General features: G+C 44.3%; 1 protein-coding gene across 1 annotated transcript in view; it reads left to right on the plus strand.

Annotated features, from left to right (window-relative positions):
* The window catches only part of ncoa1 (nuclear receptor coactivator 1), a 119096-nt gene extending 98913 nt beyond the window's left edge, over positions 1 to 20183 (plus strand). Inside the window, exons 12-23 of the mRNA XM_086264908.1 lie at positions 228 to 1218; positions 5430 to 5639; positions 6432 to 6780; positions 8406 to 8582; positions 9265 to 9379; positions 9465 to 9633; positions 11347 to 11661; positions 15060 to 15161; positions 17024 to 17444; positions 18722 to 18884; positions 18994 to 19183; positions 19801 to 20183. Of these exons, the coding sequence (XP_086121034.1) occupies positions 228 to 1218; positions 5430 to 5639; positions 6432 to 6780; positions 8406 to 8582; positions 9265 to 9379; positions 9465 to 9633; positions 11347 to 11661; positions 15060 to 15161; positions 17024 to 17444; positions 18722 to 18884; positions 18994 to 19183; positions 19801 to 19980 (3382 nt within the window). The 3' untranslated portion in view covers positions 19981 to 20183. The remainder of the gene's footprint in view (positions 1 to 227; positions 1219 to 5429; positions 5640 to 6431; positions 6781 to 8405; positions 8583 to 9264; positions 9380 to 9464; positions 9634 to 11346; positions 11662 to 15059; positions 15162 to 17023; positions 17445 to 18721; positions 18885 to 18993; positions 19184 to 19800) is intronic.
* Positions 20184 to 21478: the final 1295 nt, after the last annotated feature.

The raw sequence follows: 21478 nt of genomic DNA on the forward strand, positions 1-21478 counted from the left end.
TCTGATATGGATTTTCATTCTTAAAGCTTGTAATGGAGATAATGAATGTTTAATGTTTTTTTCACTTTATTGATTACGGGGAGGATTTAAAGAGCAGCAGACAGAGAAGCCTGGATGACGCTTGAAGCCTGGATAAGGCAGACACTGATAGAAAATGGGGTGTTTGTGGACGTGATATAAAGATGTGGTTGACATCTTTAATTTTCCTTTGTTTTTTCTTTTCCCAGGGAACACAACACTGCTAGCTCTCAGGAAAACACTAACCCCAGCCTTCCACCAACCCTCAGCGGTATCGCCCAAATTCCCTCCCGCTCCCCTTCCCTCCCCCCCAGCAGTAATTCAACCCAAGGCTCAAGTCTCGCCACCGCGGGCCTTCACACCAACAACAGCAATGCCTCTTCCCACGGACATAATCCAGCCACGCCGACAGGCTACCTGACACCCAATCGGACGAATTGTCCCCAGCAGGTCAACAGCCCCTCTCCTTTGAGCAGCCCACTTACAGCAACCCCTACCTCTTTTATGTCGCCCAGGATGCCACGGGCCAGTCCTGGGTTAGGTGGGAGCCCTCGGGTACCAGGGAACCCCTTCTCTCCCTCCACACCTGGCCTCCATTCCCCAGCTGGGGCTCTAAGCAGTGGAGGAAGCCTCAACAGGCAGCAGTCTAGTGGTGATGGCAACAGTAGCGCAAGCGGTGGGTCAACAGGGTCTTTCTCCCTGTCCTCTCCGGTCCTTCAGAGACAAGCCAGTACACCCACCGGCTCCTCTATTCGACCTCCGTCAACAAAACCCTCAGATGGAGGTGAAGAAGGGGGAGAGGACTCTGTTAAAGTCCCCCTTTCTTCTGCCTCACAGCTGGGTAACCCCAGACTCAATCAGCTCCTGGATAGCAATGGGACAGGAGCTGACTCTAACAACAACAGCAACAGCATCCACTGCACCTCCTCACCTCATCCACCTAACCCTGCTCCTGCCCCTCAGTGCCCTGCCTCCCACAGCAGTCTCACTGAAAGACACAAGATCCTCCACCGGCTGCTTCAGGACAGTAGTCCCAATGATGCCTCCACCACCAGTGAGGAAGGAATAAACAAAACTGAAGTTGAGATCAAGAAGGAGCCACCTGCCAGTCCGGCGCTGGGTGCAGGACCTCCCAAGAGCGACTCGAGAGAGCCACAGGACCACCAGTTGCTTCGTTTTCTCCTGGGTACAGATGAAAAGGTATAATATGGAAGCCCAAAGCTTTTTTTCTTTCTAAATTCCTTTCCCACCACACCACATATGGAAGACCGGTTCTCCTTGTGCCCCACTGCCAGTCTTATGTTATTAGATTACTGTTAATCTTACAGTGGACGAGAGCCCGGACACGACCACTGGTGAAATGCTTAATGAAGTACAATTTAATAATGTTATTTATTTAATATTACTTCTGTGTTTTGCTACTTTATGCTTAAAATCAGCACATTTTGGATACAAATATTGCGCTTTGTACTTAAAACCATTTATTTTAAAGCTTTAGTTACAAGCAACTGCACTAAACGATTGTTCTAGATAAAGCTGCCCAGCAGTGTACAGCAGCAAAATAAAAATTATATAGACAATTTGGAATCAATTACAATGATCCAGTATTAGAATATATATACTGATTTTATTTTAGATACTTTGTATTTTAGGTCCAAACTATGATAGTTTTACCTAAGTAGGGTTATGACTATAAGAGATCCAAAAGCCACACAATTCCAGCTGTATTGGAGTGCAGGGCTGCACGTGAGCCTGAAAGTATTAGTAATTGCCTTCTATACTGTATTTATTTCTAATCTGATATTCACATTTTTTTCCTTTCTGCTGCCACATAAAACAAAAACTAAAAAAAATAACGGTCTACAAACACATCCCTACTCAACCCAAAAGATGAGAATCAGAACCAGAACAGCATCTGAAATAATAGTTAAGCATTTTCACTTATTGCAATGGAAGTCTAGAATATAGGGCATTGCAAATACTATAAAAGGAAACTTAAGGTTATGTATATAACCCCGGTTCTCTGAGTAGCATGAGTGAGTGTCTCACTATGGGAACGCCTCCTGCGTGACCTCATCAGAAGCTCAAATACCATTACGCCAGCCCTTACAGGCTGGCTAGGTGACGCCCATGTCAGGAGGGGCCAGTGCCTCCCTATATAATAGGCTGACATAGCGTCAGATGTCATTCAAAACAAGCCCACCACTTCCTCGCTTCCATAGCAAGGAGGGCGGTCTGGTGAGACACTCACTCATGCTACTCAGAGAACCGGGGTTATATACATAACCTTAAGTTCTCTTTCATAGCATTCGTTTCGTGTCTCACTATGGGAGAAATACTGACTCCCGGATTGCCAGACATGCCTGTTAAGAAGACAACCGTCCCCAACAGCACTTCACAGGGGAGAGGCCCCCACCCGGGAAGAACCTGCACTGAGGACTGAATGTGCTAGGTTAGGTGCTGTCACATCTAACCTGTAAAACCTAGCAAATGTATGAGGTGAGGTCCAGCATGCAGCTGCACACACCTCCTGAATAGAAACTCCCCTAAAGAGAGCCCATGAGGTCGCCAGACCTCTAGTGGAATGCGCACGTAAGCCAGCAGGGGGCTGAAGGCCCCTGCTAGTATAGGCCAAGGCAATTGCTCCTACTATCCAATGGGAGAGGCGCTGTTTAGACACAGGCTTTCCCATATGTGGTTTAGCCCAGGACACGAACAGCTGGTCACTTTGTCTGACACTCTGGGTTCGGTCCATGTAAATGCGCAGAGCACGGACTGGACACAAGGTATGCAGCTGCTGTTGCTCCACTGAGGAGAAATGCGGTGGGCAAAAGGCCGGCAGTTCTATAGGGGAACATGTGCCGACAACCTTTGGGACAAAGGCAGGGTGAGCCGCATACTGACCCTCGTATTATCCGAGGAGAACTGAATGCATGACTGATGCACTGAGAGAGCGTGGATCTCTCCCACACGTTTAGCAGAAGCTAAAGCAATTAAAAGAGCCGTCTTCAAGGACAGAAATTTCAACTCAACCTGTTCCAGGGGTTCAAATGGGCAACAGGAGAGCGCAGCCAATACTGTGGGAAGGTCCCACGATGGAGCCAACAGCCTAGACGTAGGCAATTTACGCCGTGCACCCTTCATGAAACGGCATATTAAGGGATGCTGGCCAACAGTCTTTCCCTCAAAACCAATATGGCAGGCTGAAATTGCTGCCAAATACACCTTGATGGTGGAGAAGGCTTCACCCTTATCAATCAGGGCCTGAAGAAATGACAGAATCACAGCCACAGAGCACTGAAAATGGGTGGCCTGTAATTCACTATGAGGGAGCCCCACCGTGTTCAGGTTAAACCACTCACGGGCCAAGCCCATAGAGCTAGCCTCTCTGGGTGGGGGTGGAATATTTCCCCCTGTGCCTGAGACAGGAGGTCTCTGCGTAGTGGTAACGGCCAAGGTGGGCCGCACAGCTGCTGAAAAATCTCGGCCAGCCAGTGTTTCCCTGGCCAGTGCGGGGCTATCAGGATCATATAGTGACTTCTCTCCCTCACTGTGGCCAGAGTTGGAGAAATGAGGGCCACTGGGGGAAAAGCATAGAGGAGGGTTCTCGGCCACTCGTGAGCTAGAGCATCCACCCCGAGTGGAGCTCTCTGATCATGCAGCGAGTAAAACAGGGGACACTGAGCATTCTCACTGGATGCATAAACGTCCACGGTCGCCTGACCGAATCGCAGCCAGATCTGCTTCACCACCTCTGGGTGAAGCTTCCAGTCCCCATACAGCGGGTTTCCCCTGGAGAGAAGATCTGCTCCAAAGTTCAAGATCCCCGGCACGTGAGTTACTCTCAGTGACAGCAGGTGAACACTGCTCCAGACTATCAGTCTGTGTGCTAGTGTGTGTAACTTGGGGGACCCCAGACCCCCTGTCTGTTGATGTAGGCCACAACGGTGGAATTGTCCGACCTCACTAAAACATGATGACCTCTCAGCCAAGGGAGAAAGTGTTTTAGCGACAGGTGAACCGCCAGCAGTTCCAGACAGTTTATGTGGGTGGAGCGCATGTGAGGGCCCCATTCACTGTTCTGCCCTCGTGGGTGGCCCCCCAGCCCGAAAGAGGGGCATCTGTGGAAATCGCCTTCCTGGCTGAAACTGCCCCCATGGCAACGCCCTGAGACAAGAAACCTGGCCTCTTCCACTCGCGGAGAGCGAGTGAACAGTCTGCAGAGACTCTCACGCGACGGTGGCCGTCTCGGTGAGGGTCCAGTCCCTGCGAGCCCACCCAGCGCTGAGCGGGTGGGCTCGCCGTCAAAACGAGACTTTACATCCTCTGTTTGTATGGCGGGCCACGGGATGTTGAGCCTAGCGGCTGCGCGCTTGCACATGTCCTGCATGTCGAGATCCAGGGGAGACGGCGGTGTCGGTTTTTCAACCTCGCCGGTAGCCAAGGGCTTTGCAGCCCAGCTGATGCTAGCCAAGGAGGTTGGAATCTTCCTCCTCGCCATCGTCAGACAGCAGGAGCTCTGAATCAGCCGACTCATCTCCGTCCTCGTTGGCATCTCCCCAGGTGACTCCAGCATCGGGGAAAAACTCACGATCTCCGTGTGCCTCCAGCGACGGGAAAGCGGTCGCGATGGGCTGAGGGTCTGCCTCTACCCAGCTCGGCCCTGGCGTTGCGGCCAAATCATCGGGCACCGCAGCAGCCTCACACAGCAAAGGGTCGCCACCCGACAGGTTAGCCTGGCGAGCTAGCATGCGGCGGAGTAATTTGCGTGGGAAAGCCGCGCAGTGGATACAGTCTCGTGCGGGTGTCAAGGCAGCCTGAGCGTGAGATAAGCCCAGGCATGCCGCACACACGGGGTGTGTATCCCAGGCAAAAATCTTTTTGCTGTAAGGGCTGGCGTAATGGTATTTGAGCTTCTGATGAGGTCACGCAGGAGGCGTTCCCATAGTGGACACAAACGAATGCTATGAAAGAGAACTTTAGCTTCTTTTTCTGGAATAAAATTTAAAGGAAACACAATGCAGTATAAAAATATACTAATATAATATTTGGTCTTTTTTAATGGTTGGATTGTTTTAATTTTAAAAGTCAAATATATTATAATTTAAGATGGTCTTTAATATCCCATACAAACATACATTCTTCTGTAAACTATGTGTTCGGATGCAGTCACTCTATGAAAAGGTGAAAATTAAACATAATAATTAGCTCATATTTTGATATCATTAATATTCAAACCTTACATTTAGGGTTCTCTGTATTATTACATTTTCGTATATTTAAATTTCAGGTAAATGCAAGCAGTGCTTAAGTCCGTTAATTTATGATGAACATTTATTCTTTACTGTATACTACATTGTATTTGACTTCCTGATGTTTGGCACCTGGCTGAAACCTTTTTGTTTTTGAAGGACTTGGACGACCTGCCACCTCCATCTGCTCTGAGCCTTCAGACAGTGAGAATTAAGGTAGAGAAGAAAGCTGGTGGGGAGGGAGTGACCTGTACAGGGTCAACGGTTGGCGCAGGAGGTGCAACCAAACTTGGAGGAGTGTCCAGCCCCAAATCGAGCCCTGTCGGAGAAAACCGCAGAGACAGCTGCAAAGACAGCCGAGACTCCATGGTACAGCTGTTGATATTGTGTTAATTTTTGAAAATTGGGCATTTAACATTTGTGTAAAGTAATAAAACAGAAGGCCTTCAGAGTGGGATTTCAACTACAGCTTAATGAGAACTTGTTTCAGATCGCCACTGCATCATCAGACCAATAAAATAACGCTTTAAAATGAGACTGCGACAGAAAATAATGAGGTAAAACGCCATTAGAGCAGCCAGGTTTAGGAAGTAAAACTAATGAACTGGTAAAAGTAAGAAAAATAGGGATTTTACTCGTCTGCTGATACGAGGTGTATTTTGTGGTCCCTATAGCCAAAACAGAAAATACCAGTCAGATTAACCCAGATTACAGAAAACACCTTTCAACAACCTAAACTGATCGGTAAGTGATCCAAGTGTCAAAAGCAACAGACGCTGATGAACTCTGTCCAGCTTCGACCAATCAGACAGTCATAACGCGCAACTGTAATGACCCAGTAATGTTAATCTTCCCACCCTAAACGAGGACTTATTTTCAATCATGCTTGCGTGACACGGCGTTAAAAAGGATCTTTCTCAGTCAAGCCTCGAAATTTTCCTCTGAGCTTTGATCCTGTGTTGCCAGTTGCAGGACAGCCGTTGTAAACCGAGTTGCATGTTTATTTTCTTGGACTTTGTCTCCACTGTGGGTTCAGCTACCAGCTGTAGTCTTTGAAGTTTTCCCAACGCCCACTTCCCCCTTTTTCCCCAATTATCTTTTAATACTTTATTTTTAACACCTTTTATTTGCATTTCTTTTTCATTTGTTTCTTGCCTGTAGATTTCTAGTGTATCTGTTGATATGGACCCTCTCTCCCAGATGCTGCCTGGCTTCAGAGGCCCAGCTGGGGCCAAACAGGGCAGTGAGGATACACCAAACCCCGGAGGAGGCCCTCAACTTCAGTCTCCGGGTCCCCAGCCCCCAGCTACGCTCCAGTCCCCTGTGCCTCAGCTCCAGTCACCCCTGTCTCAGCCTCAGTCCCTCCCACAGTTGCAGTCCCCATCGCCTCAGCTTCACTCCCCTTCCCCCCAGCTCAAACTGCAGTCACCCACTCAGCTCCAACCCGGCGAGGCCAGCACTCCCCGCAATGTAAATGTGAAGAGAGAGCCTCCTGGCACTCCTAACAGAGGTACTGTTTCAGCTCGTGATGAATAAATCCTTGATTTCATTCAAATATCAGATTGTTTGTTATAATAGTTACTAATTTTGTTCTTTAAGCGTTATTGGATAGTATTTAAATTGATTGGATTCAAAATAATTGTTATTGTTATTATTGTATTGATGGTAGTAGTAATGGTATGATCCAGAGTTCATTCACCGGTATTTTTATATTCTTAATGCCCTCTAGTGGCTTCCAGGAGCCATGTAACCAAACTCTTACTCTACTTCTTGTCACACTGCAGAGAAAACGTCTAAAGGTTTCCTCAGCTGTTTTCACACGTGAATCTTTCTAAATATCACCTGACAGGAGAAAAAGGATCGGACAGTAGCCGGTCTTTAATCTTCCAAATCCCAAATATGAATTCCATATGCTGTTGAATTGTGTCAAAGCGGGAATAGCACAGCAAATAGTTCAGTTGATTTACCAATAGCAAGTGGGTTGTCACACATTCAGTGTGCTGCATGCTCTATCCTGGCAGTGTGCTTACCTAATTCAGACAGAAGCTCAATTTGAATAGTCAAGAGTCTAATTGCTTTTGACATGGATAGAAAATGTCATGAGGAACAGAAAGCTGTAAGCAAAATTTATAAAACATTAGAAAAGAGAACCACAATGGCTAAAGAGTCAAACAGTACTTACTCTTGTATCTCAAAAGAGTATCTCACACTTCTTTACCAAGCTTGGATTTTTTTTTTTTTTTTTTACATTTTTAACTGTATAATGCTTGTCACATTAAGATTGGTTACCTTTCTCTTCCTACTGGATATATTCATTTTCCAGTAGCAAGAGCATGTCTGAAGTGGATTACGTCCTTCTTTGTCCTGCATGTCAAAGGACAAATCTCCCAAAATTGCTTGAAAATAAATGGATGCATTTTGTCATAGCTAGGCTTTCAGTACAACTCTGGGTCTGCATGGTTGGATGCATTAGTGATGGGCAGGAGGAGGAGTATAGAGCACTAGTGGATGAGTTTGTGGATTGGTCTGCTTCTGAATGTGAATAAGATCAGAGAGATGGGGATGAACTTCAGAAGGAAAGAGGTGGCTGCACACTCAGGATGTTCATGTGGTGGAGGTGTATACAACGATAGTCCAGACTGAACTGGAAGACCAACATAGAGGCTATATTCAAATTTGGGGATGAGCAGGCTCTGTTTCCTAGGGAAGCTGAGATCCGCACTGAGTGCAGCAAAATGTTGGAGATTTTCTTTCACTCACATATAGCGAACACACTGTAATTGGGCTGTGGTCTGATCTGGTGACACTGACTGAATAAAATGATCAGTGATTGGCTGAAAGTTGGATACTTTCAAGGCTGTGGTGGAGAGGTGGTCACTGAGCAAACTGTTATCCATCGTTATTAGTCCTGACAACCCTCTGCACGGCTAACTGGACAGGCAGCGCAGCACGTTTGAGCTCATCTCCCACAGCGACAGATGTTGGAAATATTTCATAGCACATGATATCACCTCCTAGAATAAAATATATCTGCCAGATATTATTAGTATTTTATATTATGGGATACATAAAGTATTTCTTTCCTCATGAAATACTTCAAGTGATTTTCGCAGTGTCCTTGTGTTTGTGTTGCAGGGCTCAGTGATGGCAGACCGCCCTCTGGCTGCAGCCTTCAGAGTCAGTCTTCATTTGAGTTCTGCAATCCCGCCACTCCAAGCCAACAACCGGGACAAGGAGACCCCTTCCAGACCCCCATAGACAGCAGTCCATTTCCAGAGGCCGAAGTTATGAACCCTTTCACCTCAACCACTGGTAAATAAGTGTACTGCAGCCACAGTTTGGTTACCCTGTGTAGTCAGAACTAAATTCTGCTATTAAAAAGAAATTTAGTGAAACAACAAACTTTGTAATGACAGCATAAATTATAATTGGACTATGCCACTCTGCAGGCTTCCCATCTCAGTTGAAATTGCTGAGCATCAACTGTCTTTCTTGCTTTCTGTGTTAGCAAACAGTGTAGCTTGTAGCAGCTGTGTAAGTGATTGAAAGTCAGTCTTTTTGGTTTAGCATGTGGATGAACTGCACAGTCCACAGCTACAACCAGACGGTAACAAATTTAATGAGAAGGCCAGATTCCAAACTATCATGGGCCTGACATATAAATCAGGCCATAGATAGATAGATAGATAGATAGAAATTTATATATGATCAATTTTTTCACTCTACTTGAGAAGGGGGCAATATAATGCTACGTCATGGCTGCGTGGTAAAGATTTTACCAAGATTAAATGAAGTATGTAACTTCCATATATATCTTGTTACCTGTTGATGGTGGAAGTAGAAAGTGTGTTTGTTTGTTTGTTTGAACAAAGGGAAGTAGAAGGCATCTAATATATGAAAAAAGTTGCACAGAGCACTTTAAACCTAAAGATGCATGCTGTTGTTCATAAACATTTTTCTTCCACAAGCCTTAGTGTATGAATTTCCCTTTCAGGTCAAACCAAGATGGATGCGGGTGATTCCCAGTTTCAGCCTCTGGCTCTGGCTGACACCCTGACATTTGATGGTCTGGGAACTCCTTTGCAGGCTCCTTTGGCATCACCACAAGAGTAAGTCTGATTTTATAAGTCTAAGCTGCTTCTTCACAGCCCAGAGAGGAGCGTGGGAAAGACGGTGTTTTGTCTTTTTGAGCAGGCAGTGTGTGCCCTGTACGCTGGATGAAGTGCTTGGCCCTCCAACCACACCTGAAGCCCGGAACGATGAGAAGGCTCTATTAGAGCAGCTGGTTAACTTCCTCAGTGGGACAGATGAAAGCGAACTGGCTGAGCTTGACAAAGCCCTGGGTATCGACAAACTGATACAGGTGAGTAGGTCATAAAGCTTGTAAGACAGTGGAAAGGCTTACTGAACTCTGAGTGCTTTTATACTACAAACATATTAACAAAGCACTTTAGCTTTTGCTGTTGGACACTTTGACCAGCAGACTGGACTTTAAGCCCTGCAAAGGCTTTACAAGATTAATTTTAAGACCAGTGCATGATCATTAATTTTACGATGTTGCTATAATTAATCAAAACATTCAAAACAGTTGCTCAGCTGAAGCGCTGGCAGCCTCTGCTGGCCTCTGATCTGTTTTTTTGTGCCATCCACAAGGATTTGGCACAAGAAATATAAATAAAACTCCTGGACGGCATTCAAGTAAAACACAAGGTGATTCAATTAGTTTATAATGTTTACCTTTACTTCTGTTCAACTCTTCTAACCGCAGTCGTTTAGTTTATTTTGGCTTGTTTAAAAGCAAATAATCTGCCAAATAATCACAGGCGATCTCTGGCTTTTATGCTTCTTTCAGTTCTTTGTAACACTCAGGTAACACATCAGATACGATTTAAATGGAATTAAAATATTTCAGTGTTTCAAAAACATCAACATCGCTGTGGCAGCGACGTTGTTTCAATGGCTGAAAATGATTATGGTTCGATGTCAGACTTGCTTTTCCAAACCAGGAAAACAGGTGATGATGTGTTTTTTTGGGCGGAGCCAAATCGCTGATAGAAAGTAATTGCTCTGTAAGTGCAAGTGACTATAGGTGTACGCTGTGGAAATGACATGTGTAGATTGATTTTTGTGTAATGGACTGACGTGCAAGCTGTACCTGGAGCGAGGCGATAACAGCAGCAGTACTGGCAGTTGAACAGTGAAGTAAACAATGAGGAACAAAGTGTGGCTTTGGAGTCCTCTGTCATCATGTAACTGTGATCGTATCATGTGGTCCAAGGGTTGAGCTAAGTTTGTCTTTAGTCATAGCCATTCATTTACTTAATGCTAGCATTAATGCGGACTGGTGTTCCAGATAAACTGTCTACAAGAACTTTGGTTTGTTTACATCATACTTCTGCGTCTGTTTGGTGACTGCTGTGATGCCAAAGTCTTTTGAAAGTGTAGCTTTGCAGTTGCTTCTGTCTCTGCTTCACCTTTAATAACTACATTGCTGACTTAATGTGCCTTAAAGACTTCATTTGGTCCACTTTGGTTTTATTAACGTTTTTGCATTTTAGTTAGTGTATAAAATTGAATACTTTTATGAGTATCTACGTGTAAATAATAGTGCTGTTTCATTGTTTTTTGCCTGGGAGTAGAGATTCTTATAGTGCTTTGTTTATATATCACTACACTGTGGAAACCCAGTTGCCCCGGACATTTGAGACGTTCTTTCTGTGAGACAGCAGAGCTAACCGCAGCACCACCATGGTGTGAAACTGTTGCAAAGGCCTTTATGATATAAACAATAAGTCTGGGTTGTGATAAAGGGAACAGATGGTTAGATTTCAGACTTCAGGTCTCAAGTAACTCCAGGTCCAATAATTATCTTGTATGTTATTGCTCTCACTTTCCAGAATGTTTATTTTCTCTTCTAAATGACCAAATAGATATACTAACATATTACTTAAAAAGCAACTTGACTAGAAAGTACTGGAAAAATCCTACCCCATCTTACTGAAGGACACTTTGTGGTGGTTACGAGACAACATCGTCATAATGATTTCCTTTTCCTGTTTTATTTCCCTCTTCGTAGGGTGGCTGCTTTGACCCTTTACCTCAAAATTTTCCACCCCAGCAACCCACTGCCACCCCAGTTTCCATAGACCCTAAACTCCCCACCTACCCTTCCCAATTCACACCAGCTCCACAAGCTCCTTTTCCTCCAGAGCTGGGCACGGTGGGGGCGCAGGGTCTGGGGTTCGGAGCCCCTCGAGGGGCCTTCCCCGGTGGGACGGGCATGGGACTGAGGCCAGGCATGACCAGACCACAGGGGATGGGCAATCCGGTCAGGCTGCCACCGAACCAACTGCGCCTGCAGCTGCAGCAGAGACTACAAGGCCCACAGCAGGTAAGGACACAGAGTCAGTTTGTCCGGTGTGTATTCAGCTCATTAACCTGTAAATGATGTCGCCTCTTTTTCTTCTGCCTCTAACATTTTAAGTAACTACTGTGAACTTTGTTTAGGTGTAATTTATTCACAGAATTTTATTGACCTGTTATGCTAATTCCCAGCTCCATAATTTTATTAAAATTAGCTTTACATGGTTAACAGTTCCAAATAGTTATCTTATAATGGGCCTCTGTGCAGGCCCTGGATCAGGGCTGGGAGAACTCCAGGCCTCAAGGGCCGGTGTCCTGCAGGGATTAGATGTGTCCTTGATCCAACACTGCTTATTTAAATGACTAAGTTACCTCCTCAACATGTCTTGAAGTTCTCCAGAGGCCTGGTAATGAACTAATCATTTGATACAGGTGTGTTGACCCAGGAGGATATCTAAAACCTGCAGGACACCGGCCCTTCAGGCCTGGAGTTGAATGTTTTTGGAAGTAGTTTTTAGTTTGTTTTTAGTTTTAGCTATTTTAGGGGGATATCTGTGTGTGCAGGTGACTATTACTGTGCATAATTATTAGGCAACGTAACAAAAAACAAATGTATACCCATTTCAATTATTTATTTTTACCAGTGAAACCAATATAACATCTCCACATTCACAAATATACATTTCTGACATTCAAAAACAAAACAAAAACAAATCAGCGACCAATATAGCCACCTTTCTTTGCAAGGACACTCAAAAGCCTGCCATCCATGGATTCTGTCAGTGTTTTGATCTGTTCACCATCAGCATTGCGTGCAGCAGCAACCACAGCCTCCCAGACACTGTTCAGAGAGGTGTACTGTTTTCCCTCCTTGTAAATCTCACATTTGATGATGGACCACAGGTTCTCAATGGGGTTCAGATCAGGTGAACAAGGTGGCCATGTCATTAGTTTTTCTTCTTTTATACCCTTTCTTGCCAGCCACGCTGTGGAGTACTTGGACGCGTGTGATGGAGTAGGGCTGCTCGATTATGGCAAAAATGATAATCACGATTATTTTCACTGAAATTGAGATCACGATTATTTGACGATATTTATTTAACCCTTTAAGACCTACTATAGAACCAAGTCCACCAGAGCTTTTTTTTTTTTTTTTTTACATGCTGTAGTGCCATTTGTGGGAGCATTTCAAGTTGCTACATCAATACAACTGTTATAGCCCATATTTTAATAATATGTATGCATTAAGTGCATAGTAATTACATAAATTGCAAAAAAGTGCAATAAACTACAAAAAAAATTGAAAATCGCTTTTGTTTTGTTTACATATATTTCTACTTGGAGAAATTTAAGAGGTTTATCCCTCAAAACTTTAAATACAATAAAGTTGCAAAAAATAGTTTACAACAACAGGAAATTTATTTTGAGTGTCTTCATAGTTTTATTTTGGAGATACAGCAATTTTTATATACTGCAGGAAAAACAAAAAACAATCCTATGATGCAAATTTGCAAAGAAAACAGCATGTGCATCATTTCACTGTGGGAAGTGTTACGAACAGCTGACAGGAACGGCAAAGCGTGTTTCTGGAATATTATGTTTTTGTTCCTGCAAGCGCTTTTTATGCAATTTTTGCAAAGCTATATGTGGAACGAAACCGTGACCGAGGACAAGCTGATGGCATCAGATGTAAGTACAACTCCTCCGGTTTCATATGCAAAACAAATTATTGCGCTAGCTTACACGGTTCAGGTTCTACAGGGATTTAACAATAGTTACACAACACGGAGCGTGCTGCTCTGACCGGCTTTAAAGGGTTAACAATGACTTTAAAAAAATAATATAAAATAGTGTGCAACACCACTGAAGTTTTTTTTTTTTAAACTCTCTTTTCAACCAACGGCAGTCACTCTCCAAATAACTTCTGCTTAGCTTTCCGAGCTTCCCTCGGGTCCTCTTAATCAGCGGTCTCCAACCTTTTTTGCGCCACGGACAGGTTTATGCCCGACAATATTTTCACGGACCGGCCTTTAAGGTGTCGCGGATAAATGAGGGAGGGGCTAATAATCGGCTCAGTCATTTTTAATGATCGTTGAAAGCCCAGATCGTAATCGTGATTAAAATTCGATTAATTGAGCAGCCCTATGATGGAGCATTGTCCTGCATGAAAATCATGTTTTTCTTGAAGGATGCAGACTTCTTCCTTTACCACTGCTTGAAGAAGGCGTCTTCCAGAAACTGGCAGTAGGACTGGGAGTTGAGCTTGACTCCATCCTCAACCCGAAAAGGCCCCACAAGCTCATCTTTGATGATACCAGCCCAAACCAGTACTCCACCTCCACCTTGCTGGCGTCTGAGTCGGACTGGAGCTCTCTGCCCTTTACCAATCCAGCCACGGGCCCATCCATCTGGCCCATCAAGACTCACTCTCATTTCATCAGTCCATAAAACCTTAGAAAAACCAGTCTTGAGATATTTCTTGGCCCAGTCTTGACGTTTCAGCTTGTGTGTCTTGTTCAGTGGTGGTCGTCTTTCAGCCTTTCTTACCTTGGCCATGTCTCTGAGTATTGCACACCTTGTGCTTTTGGGCACTCCAGTGATGTTGCAGCTCTGAAATATGGCCAAACTGGTGGCAAGTGGCATCTTGGCAGCTGCACGCTTGACTTTTCTCAGTTCATGGGCAGTTATTTGGCACCTTGGTTTTTCCACACGCTTCTTGCGACCCTGTTGACTATTTTGAATGAAACGCTTGATTGTTCGATGATCACGCTGCATCCCTCTGCAAGATATCGCACTATTTTTGACTTTTCTGAGCCTGTCAAGTCCTTCTTTTGACCCATTTTGCCAAAGGAAAGGACGTTGCCTAATAATTATGCACACCTGATACAGGGTGTTGATGTCATTAGACCACACCCCTTCTCATTACAGAGATGCACATCACCTAATATGCTTAATTGGTAGTAGGCTTTCGAGCCTATACAGCTTGGAGTAAGACAACATGCATGAAGAGGATGATGTGGACAAAATACTCATTTGCCTAATAATTCTGCACTCCCTGTAGATCATTCCACTGTCTGAAATAAGTCATTTTAGCTCCTGTCTCTTTAAGGTCACCTTCCATTTAAAGCTTCAAACTCAGATGAAATATTATTGAAACTGTGACCATGTTATGAGAAACCACGACAAGGCATAACAGGCAGCTGAGATAAAACGATGTCCCTTTACCTTTTTTTTCTCCTCTCTCATCTCTAGTGCTCGACTCCTCTTTCTCCCCGCTGCTCTTCTCTTCTGTCTCCACACTGTCCAATAGTGTTATTTTCTTTGTCTCTGATTTAATTTCTTCTTCTCTGTTATTGCTCTTATCGTGTCTCTGGTCTAGTCCAACCTGTCTGACCTCTGCTCATTGGGATTTTCTCTTTGCTGCAGCTCCAGAACAGGCTGGCAGGGATGAATCAGTTTCCAGGAGGAGCCCAGCATGTGAACATGGGGATTCGTCAGGGGGTGCAACAACCTCAAATGCCCTCGCAAGTGAGTCACGGTGGTAGAGAGCGTTTGTCTACTCACCACCCTGCTTTTGTTAGCAGGCTGAACTTTGTGGATTTAACTATAGATTTTTTTTCAGATAAAAAAAAAAAGTGATAATAATCAATATTGGTGCTGAAATTCAAGCCATAGAAATGAATAACTGTGTGTCTGTTTATATACTGCACATGCCAGTTAAGCATAATGTGCATTTCTGTCCATTAATTTAACAAGTTCACAGTATTCTTTGTTGCTTTGTTTAAGCTCTTGTTAAAAATGGCAATCATATATGTTTTATACCGGCTCTAAATCTCACAGTGTAAACCCAACACCTTTTTGTTCATGAGTTTTTTTTCTGTAACCTACTTTCATCATCAGTATCATGAGATATATCATAGTTTGCTGTAAAACTCCATCAGTCTAATGTCTGTGATATAAAGTGATCGAAACGGGCCTGGGTACCCTGGATGTTCGACCGTTTCTGAAAACCTGACTGGAGAAAACTTGAAAGCAAATGAAAAGTATCTTTCGCACCAACATTTTGGATTTAGATACTCGCAATCGGTACAAATGAATTTGGTTGCAGTTTTTTAATAGAGCTTAAATTTTCCACACCGGAGATTTCATGTTCCTGCACTTAACGAGGATACGAGGGCCCAAGAAAGGGCAAACTAAAAACACCGAATTTCCACGCACCTCTGTAACTCTGAAAATATTTACAGTGTGAAGGTAAAATTATGCATTACTTTATTTAATAAACAAAAGTTATCATACAAAATAATTAGCTGATTTTTGGGGGGTCAGGTGAGACTCCAAAAGAATGTAAGGCTACGTTCACACTGCAGGCGAAAGCGCATCAAATCCGATTTTTTTTTTACCCTATGCGACCCATATCCGATCACGCTATGACAGTGTGAACGGAACAAATCTGATATTTTCAAATCCGATCTGGGTCACTTTCGTATGTGGTACTGAATCCGATACATATCCGATGTTTCAGAAAGCGACTGCTGTTTGAATGGTCGTGTCGCATTAAATCCGTCTTTTACCTCACTGACACAAGACAGACGCCAATTATCAGCGCCGGAGAAGCGCCCGAGAAGACATCGCGAACGCTTCCTGGCCATCCGGTGAAACTGTTGGGAAGACAACGTTGGAGAAACGTGAACATTTTATTTGTACTGTATAATCTGCAGATTCTGACAGAAATCTGCAACTATCCTTTGAAGCACCGCTCCTCTAAAACAGCAATAAGGATCATCATTAGGTTATCTACATTATTATGTAAATAACAAAATAACTTAAAGCAAAAATTGGGAAACATGAAGTCCAAAGTCTTTATATTAAGGGCCATCAGTCAAACAATATTGTTTGCTCTGGGTCTAAACAGAGCGCGTTGTGTGTGACGTCTTCTTTTGCGCATGCGGGCCGCTTTGAGCGTTCACACTAGAGCGCGTTTGCTGTCGCATTTTATTTGTAGTGTGAACGAGCAGACAAAAAAATCGGATTTGATCAAAAAATCGGAATTGAGCATTAAGACCTGCAGTGTGAACGTAGCCTAAGTGTCCTAATGCAGGCTTTAATTTCGGTCTCGTATTGGCTTTTTGTGCCAGTGCCAGCCACATAAGATCTTTGAACCCTACCAGGAGCTGATTGAAATTAAGAAAATTAGGACTGCCAGTCTTCTTCAAATCATATTAATAACTTGCTTTTTTTCTGTGCTATGGTTATTATGCTGGTCTTTAAATTGGGTGAATTTTCTTTCTTAAGCCTGTACAAAGCAGCTCAGGATAATAAGATTAACTATCATATTTAGGTTGAACATGGGCAATAAGTTCTCTGTAACAGGCTCTTTTACTCCCTCTCAGCAGCCTCCGCTGAATGCCCAGATGCTGGCTCAGCGTCAGCGGGAACTCTACAGCATCCAGCATCGCCAACGCCAGCTATTCCAGCAGAAGGTCATGCTGATGAGACAGAACATAGCAGGCACTCCCACTGGAGCCGTGGGGCCCATTGGGACTGCTAGGGTCCCCAAAGCTCCCCCCACAACGACTCAACAACAGCAGCAACAGCAGTTCAACTTCCCACCAGGGTACAACCTGATGGCGGGAAACCCTCCTACCTCACCAAGTCACTTCAGCCCCATTACCGCGGGCCCTCTGGACAACAAGCTGCCCGGCAGAGTTCCCCTGAACAACCAGACGTTGATGGGTGGCGTGCAGGGCCAGTTCAACAGCACCGTCAACTCCTCATTGCAGCAAGGCCTGTTTCAGCAGTTTGGAGGGTCCGGTGAGTTCACGGGAGCAAAATAACCAAAATACTAAATCACGACAGGCTCACTTTAAAATATCAAAACTTTTTGTAATTAATACAGGTGGAGACAGGTGAAGAGATGTTGGTGTGAACCTGGTTTTTGTTTGTTCTGCTTTGTTTTGTTTTTTTTGGGGAGGGGGATGACTTCTGTTTAGGTCAAGGCACCTGGGGTAGCTTTAGGAAATAGGATGTGGTCTGCATTAAATGCAATTAGAAGTAGGACCATGAAGGGAATTGTTAAACAAATATTTTTATCACACAAACTGACATGAAAAATAAATGATTGTTTTACTACTGATTGGTAAAATTAACTTATAATGCCATTGTTCAACAGTGAGGTTAAATTGACTATTAGTTTACCATTGGTTAACACCAATTATAATGAAGCTTTACACTCAACAGTTTTGACAGACTTAGAGGTGCAAGTCCCTAAAGCCAGCTGGGAATCAGACTTCCAAGGCTTCCAACTTCGACTTCAGTCTGCAAACCACCGGATCCTTGAAGCTCCTTCTGGAGTTCTGCAGGAGCGCTGCCCCATGTGGCTTTTTCAGGCTAACACTGGCTGGGCCCTTACTGGTAAAACAAACAAACAAACGAAAAAAGCAAGACTTCAAGGTTATCTTTGGTGACCCCCTCCCTCTGTGTGCGTAGCCTCGGACAGGTCACAGGGTTCTTCTTGTCTTTTCCAACATACACTCCACCCTCACTCCTTACCCTGGACCAGTTTGCCTGTTAAGACCTGACCAAGCGCAAGGGTCTAGGATTAAACCCTTTCACCATATTAAGGCGGTGATTCATCCCCATTTGAAGTTTCCTTGAAGAGGACATATTTAAACCTTGTTCACAAATTGGAGGAAAAATTGGTGTGGATACTAAACTGATCTGTTGTGATGAATAAAGAGGTGGAGCTGAAGGTGCTGGTAACAACAATTGTAGATTCAGCCAGCAGGAATGAGCTTCCTCCAAAAGTGTCTGGGCTCGTTCTTAGGAGTAGGTTGATGACCTCAGTAATCTGAGAGTAGAAATGCTGCTCTTCCATATTGAGTGACTGGATAGAGGCTCTTTGTTGTGCATTTAGCTCTAAGCACATGATTGTGTCTGCATTTCTGTTCGGAAGGTGTTGCCACCCTCTTTGTTGGTTGGTGAATTTGATTTTGTGCCTAAGAACATTAAAACCTTTTAAAAATTGATTCACCTACATAAATTTATTATGATTTCACATCTTTGAAACATCCATGTTTTCTTTGTTACAGCTGTGGTCCAGCAAGACCCACCGTTTGCTCCTGAGATGAGCCCCTCCAGCCCACTTTTATCACCTCAGAACTCCACCTCCCAGAGTCCTCTACTTCAGCAAAACTCATCTACTGGCTACCAGTCACCCGACATGAAAGGCTGGCAACCAACAAGCGTGGGCAGGTTAGGAGCATGCATACAGTTTATAAGGAACAAAGACATTTGCAAACATTAATAAATGAAATCTGTGAGGCCGGTTTTAACTCCTCTCTGACTGTTTTCTGTGCTGCAGCCTGTTCAGTCAGTCAGGACAGAGCGCAGGGCAGCCGTTTGGCCAGCAGGGGGTTTATAACAACATGAGCATCACCGTTTCCATGGCCGGGGGCTCGAGTGGCGTCAGCTCATTACCTCCCATTGGGCAGTCAGTTGGCATGAGCAACAGTAACCTCAGCAACGTTGGTTCAGTGTGCAGCGACCAGCAGGTCAGTGACTTTGAACCTGCCAGCTTGGACAGCTGTGATAGTTTCATGTCCCAATGACCACCTTTCACTGCTTCATTTCCTGTTTTACTTTGCATCGGGATATACACCCCAGTTGCATTTGCTTTGTCTTAGTTTCAGTTTGTGGCTTTACTTTAGAGTATGCTCATAGGATGCAGAGTTCTCCTTCCAGTCTCCATTTACGCCCCAAGTTAAATTGCTTTTTTTTTTTTTTTTTTGGATTGCATTGTGTGCTCCTGAAAATGTTTAGTGAGGTTAAAAAGGTTCAGCAAATGCACCGTTTCTTTCTTGTTCTTATTAGGTTAATTGTGCAGGCTCCAACCTTTACAGAGGCTTCCTTGTTGCTAAGTTACAAACCACCTCTTTATTTTTTTTAATAATAAAAAAAAAAAAACACCTTGTAGCCTCAACAAATGGCATAATAAACAATGCAAAGTAGTGAATAAGCAACAAAACAGCCCTTGCATCAAACATTGCTGTTCAAATCTGTCAAAATGATTGACAGCTTTTAGACTTTTCCCGACGCTGTCAGTGATGGTTCTCGCGACCTCCTTCCCTCTGTAAGCATTGCCTCGCGCTTTATTCCCGTGTTTCTGCAGGTGCAGCAGGTCCAGGTATTTGCGGACGTCCAGTGCACAGTGAACCTTGTTGGCAGTGATTCCTACCTGAACCAGGGCTCCATCGGAGCTGCGGCCTCCCAGAAGGGCCCTGGACCCCAGGGCTCCCAGAACAACCAAGCCCAGCAGAAGAGCCTCCTCCAGCAGCTGCTCACTGAGTGACACCCCCCACCTCTTCTGCTCTCCTGCTCTATCTACTTCTCACTTCTACACCTCCTCCTTGGAGGGTCGGTGCACCAGACCCATTGCTGTCTCTGTCTCACCTTTTGGATGGATCGATGTACGGACGGATGGATGTTTGGACGGCCACAGAGTAGGCTCAGAGAGGTCTGGCTGTCGGTGGAGTTTTCGCAGCCTAACCACTTCTGTGCTGGGGAGGGGTGGGGGTGGGGATTCAGGGCTGGTTGTTTGATGCCCAGAACATTTTAAGTCAAGACTGAAGTCAGAAGGAGCAGCAGTGTATTTAAACCTGCCTGTCTAATCTGTCTGACAACCTGTCTGTCTGCCTCAGCCTATTAAAGGCAGTGTTGTCTTGCTGCTCATTCCTTGGTGACCTACTTCCTGCTTCCTGACCCAAGAAAACAACTGCAACGTCATTGTAGTTTTGCCAAGTTTTTGTCACTGTCAAATCAGGGCCGGCCTCCTTTTTATTTGTGTTTTATATGTTTTTGTTAGTTTTGTTTGTTTTTGTTTTTTTCTGATCGGACGGTTTCTGTCAGGCCGTCGAAACAGCAAGCAGCAGCAGCAGCGCATCTCGGGAGCATGAGTTGCAGCATACAGCTGGGCTCAGTGTTTTTAAAGTGTTGGGATTATCCCACACAGCAGCACCTCTGGCTTTTATTTTTGTTTGTTTGTTTGTTTGTTGTTGTTTTTGTTTTGTTTTTTCTCTGCCTGTCTCTCAGCGATGTGGGAATGTTAAGGTTTCAGACCTCTGTGGCATTGTGGGATAGAAGCTCAGTATCAGCTGGTTCTGTGACTGTCTCTCTCTATCAGCTACGGTGCCTGGTGGAAGTTTGAGTTTTTCCCAAGCTCTGCTTCTTCTTCTTCTACTTCTACTTCTTCAACATATTATTCTATTACATCATTATTTTTTTGTTTGTGTTTTGGGTTGGATTGGGGATTGTTTTTTTTTTTGTTTGTTTGTTTGTTTGTTTTAAACTTCTGCTCTCGCCGTCATCATCATCATCATCATCTTCACGATCATCAGAACAAGCTTTGACAACAGCCAGGATGGATGGATGGATGGATGGATGGGAGACAGACAGGATGCTGCTCAGTTTGGAACTTTACGTGTCTTCCTCCCCTGGGAGGAGGTTTTATTTTTATTTTTCTCAAAGTATAAGAAAAAAGGACTGTTATGATTATTTAACTGTCTGTCCGTCACATTTTACCCCTCACCTCAGCAGCTGTGAATACAGAGCCCCGTTGGGTTCTCTCTCTTTCTCTCTCTGTGTATCTTCATGCTATCTCTCAGCCTATCAGTGTTGTTTGCCATGTGCACCATGCAGGCAGGTAGTATTGTACAGTACAGAAGGACAAAGACTTGGGGATGAGCTCACTCTTGTAACTGCTTTCCTTTAAGAAAAAAAATGAGAAAAAACAAAGAAAAAAACAAATGTAATTAATTGATTACTCAGAAAAGCAAAACATATATATTATA

The sequence above is a fragment of the Aulonocara sp. 'chitande type north' Nkhata Bay genome, linkage group LG15, assembly GCF_057382095.1.
Source record: "Aulonocara sp. 'chitande type north' Nkhata Bay isolate Kocher_YH1m ecotype deep benthic linkage group LG15, A_spYH_male_GT1.1, whole genome shotgun sequence".
NCBI lineage: Eukaryota > Metazoa > Chordata > Actinopteri > Cichliformes > Cichlidae > Aulonocara > Aulonocara sp. 'chitande type north' Nkhata Bay.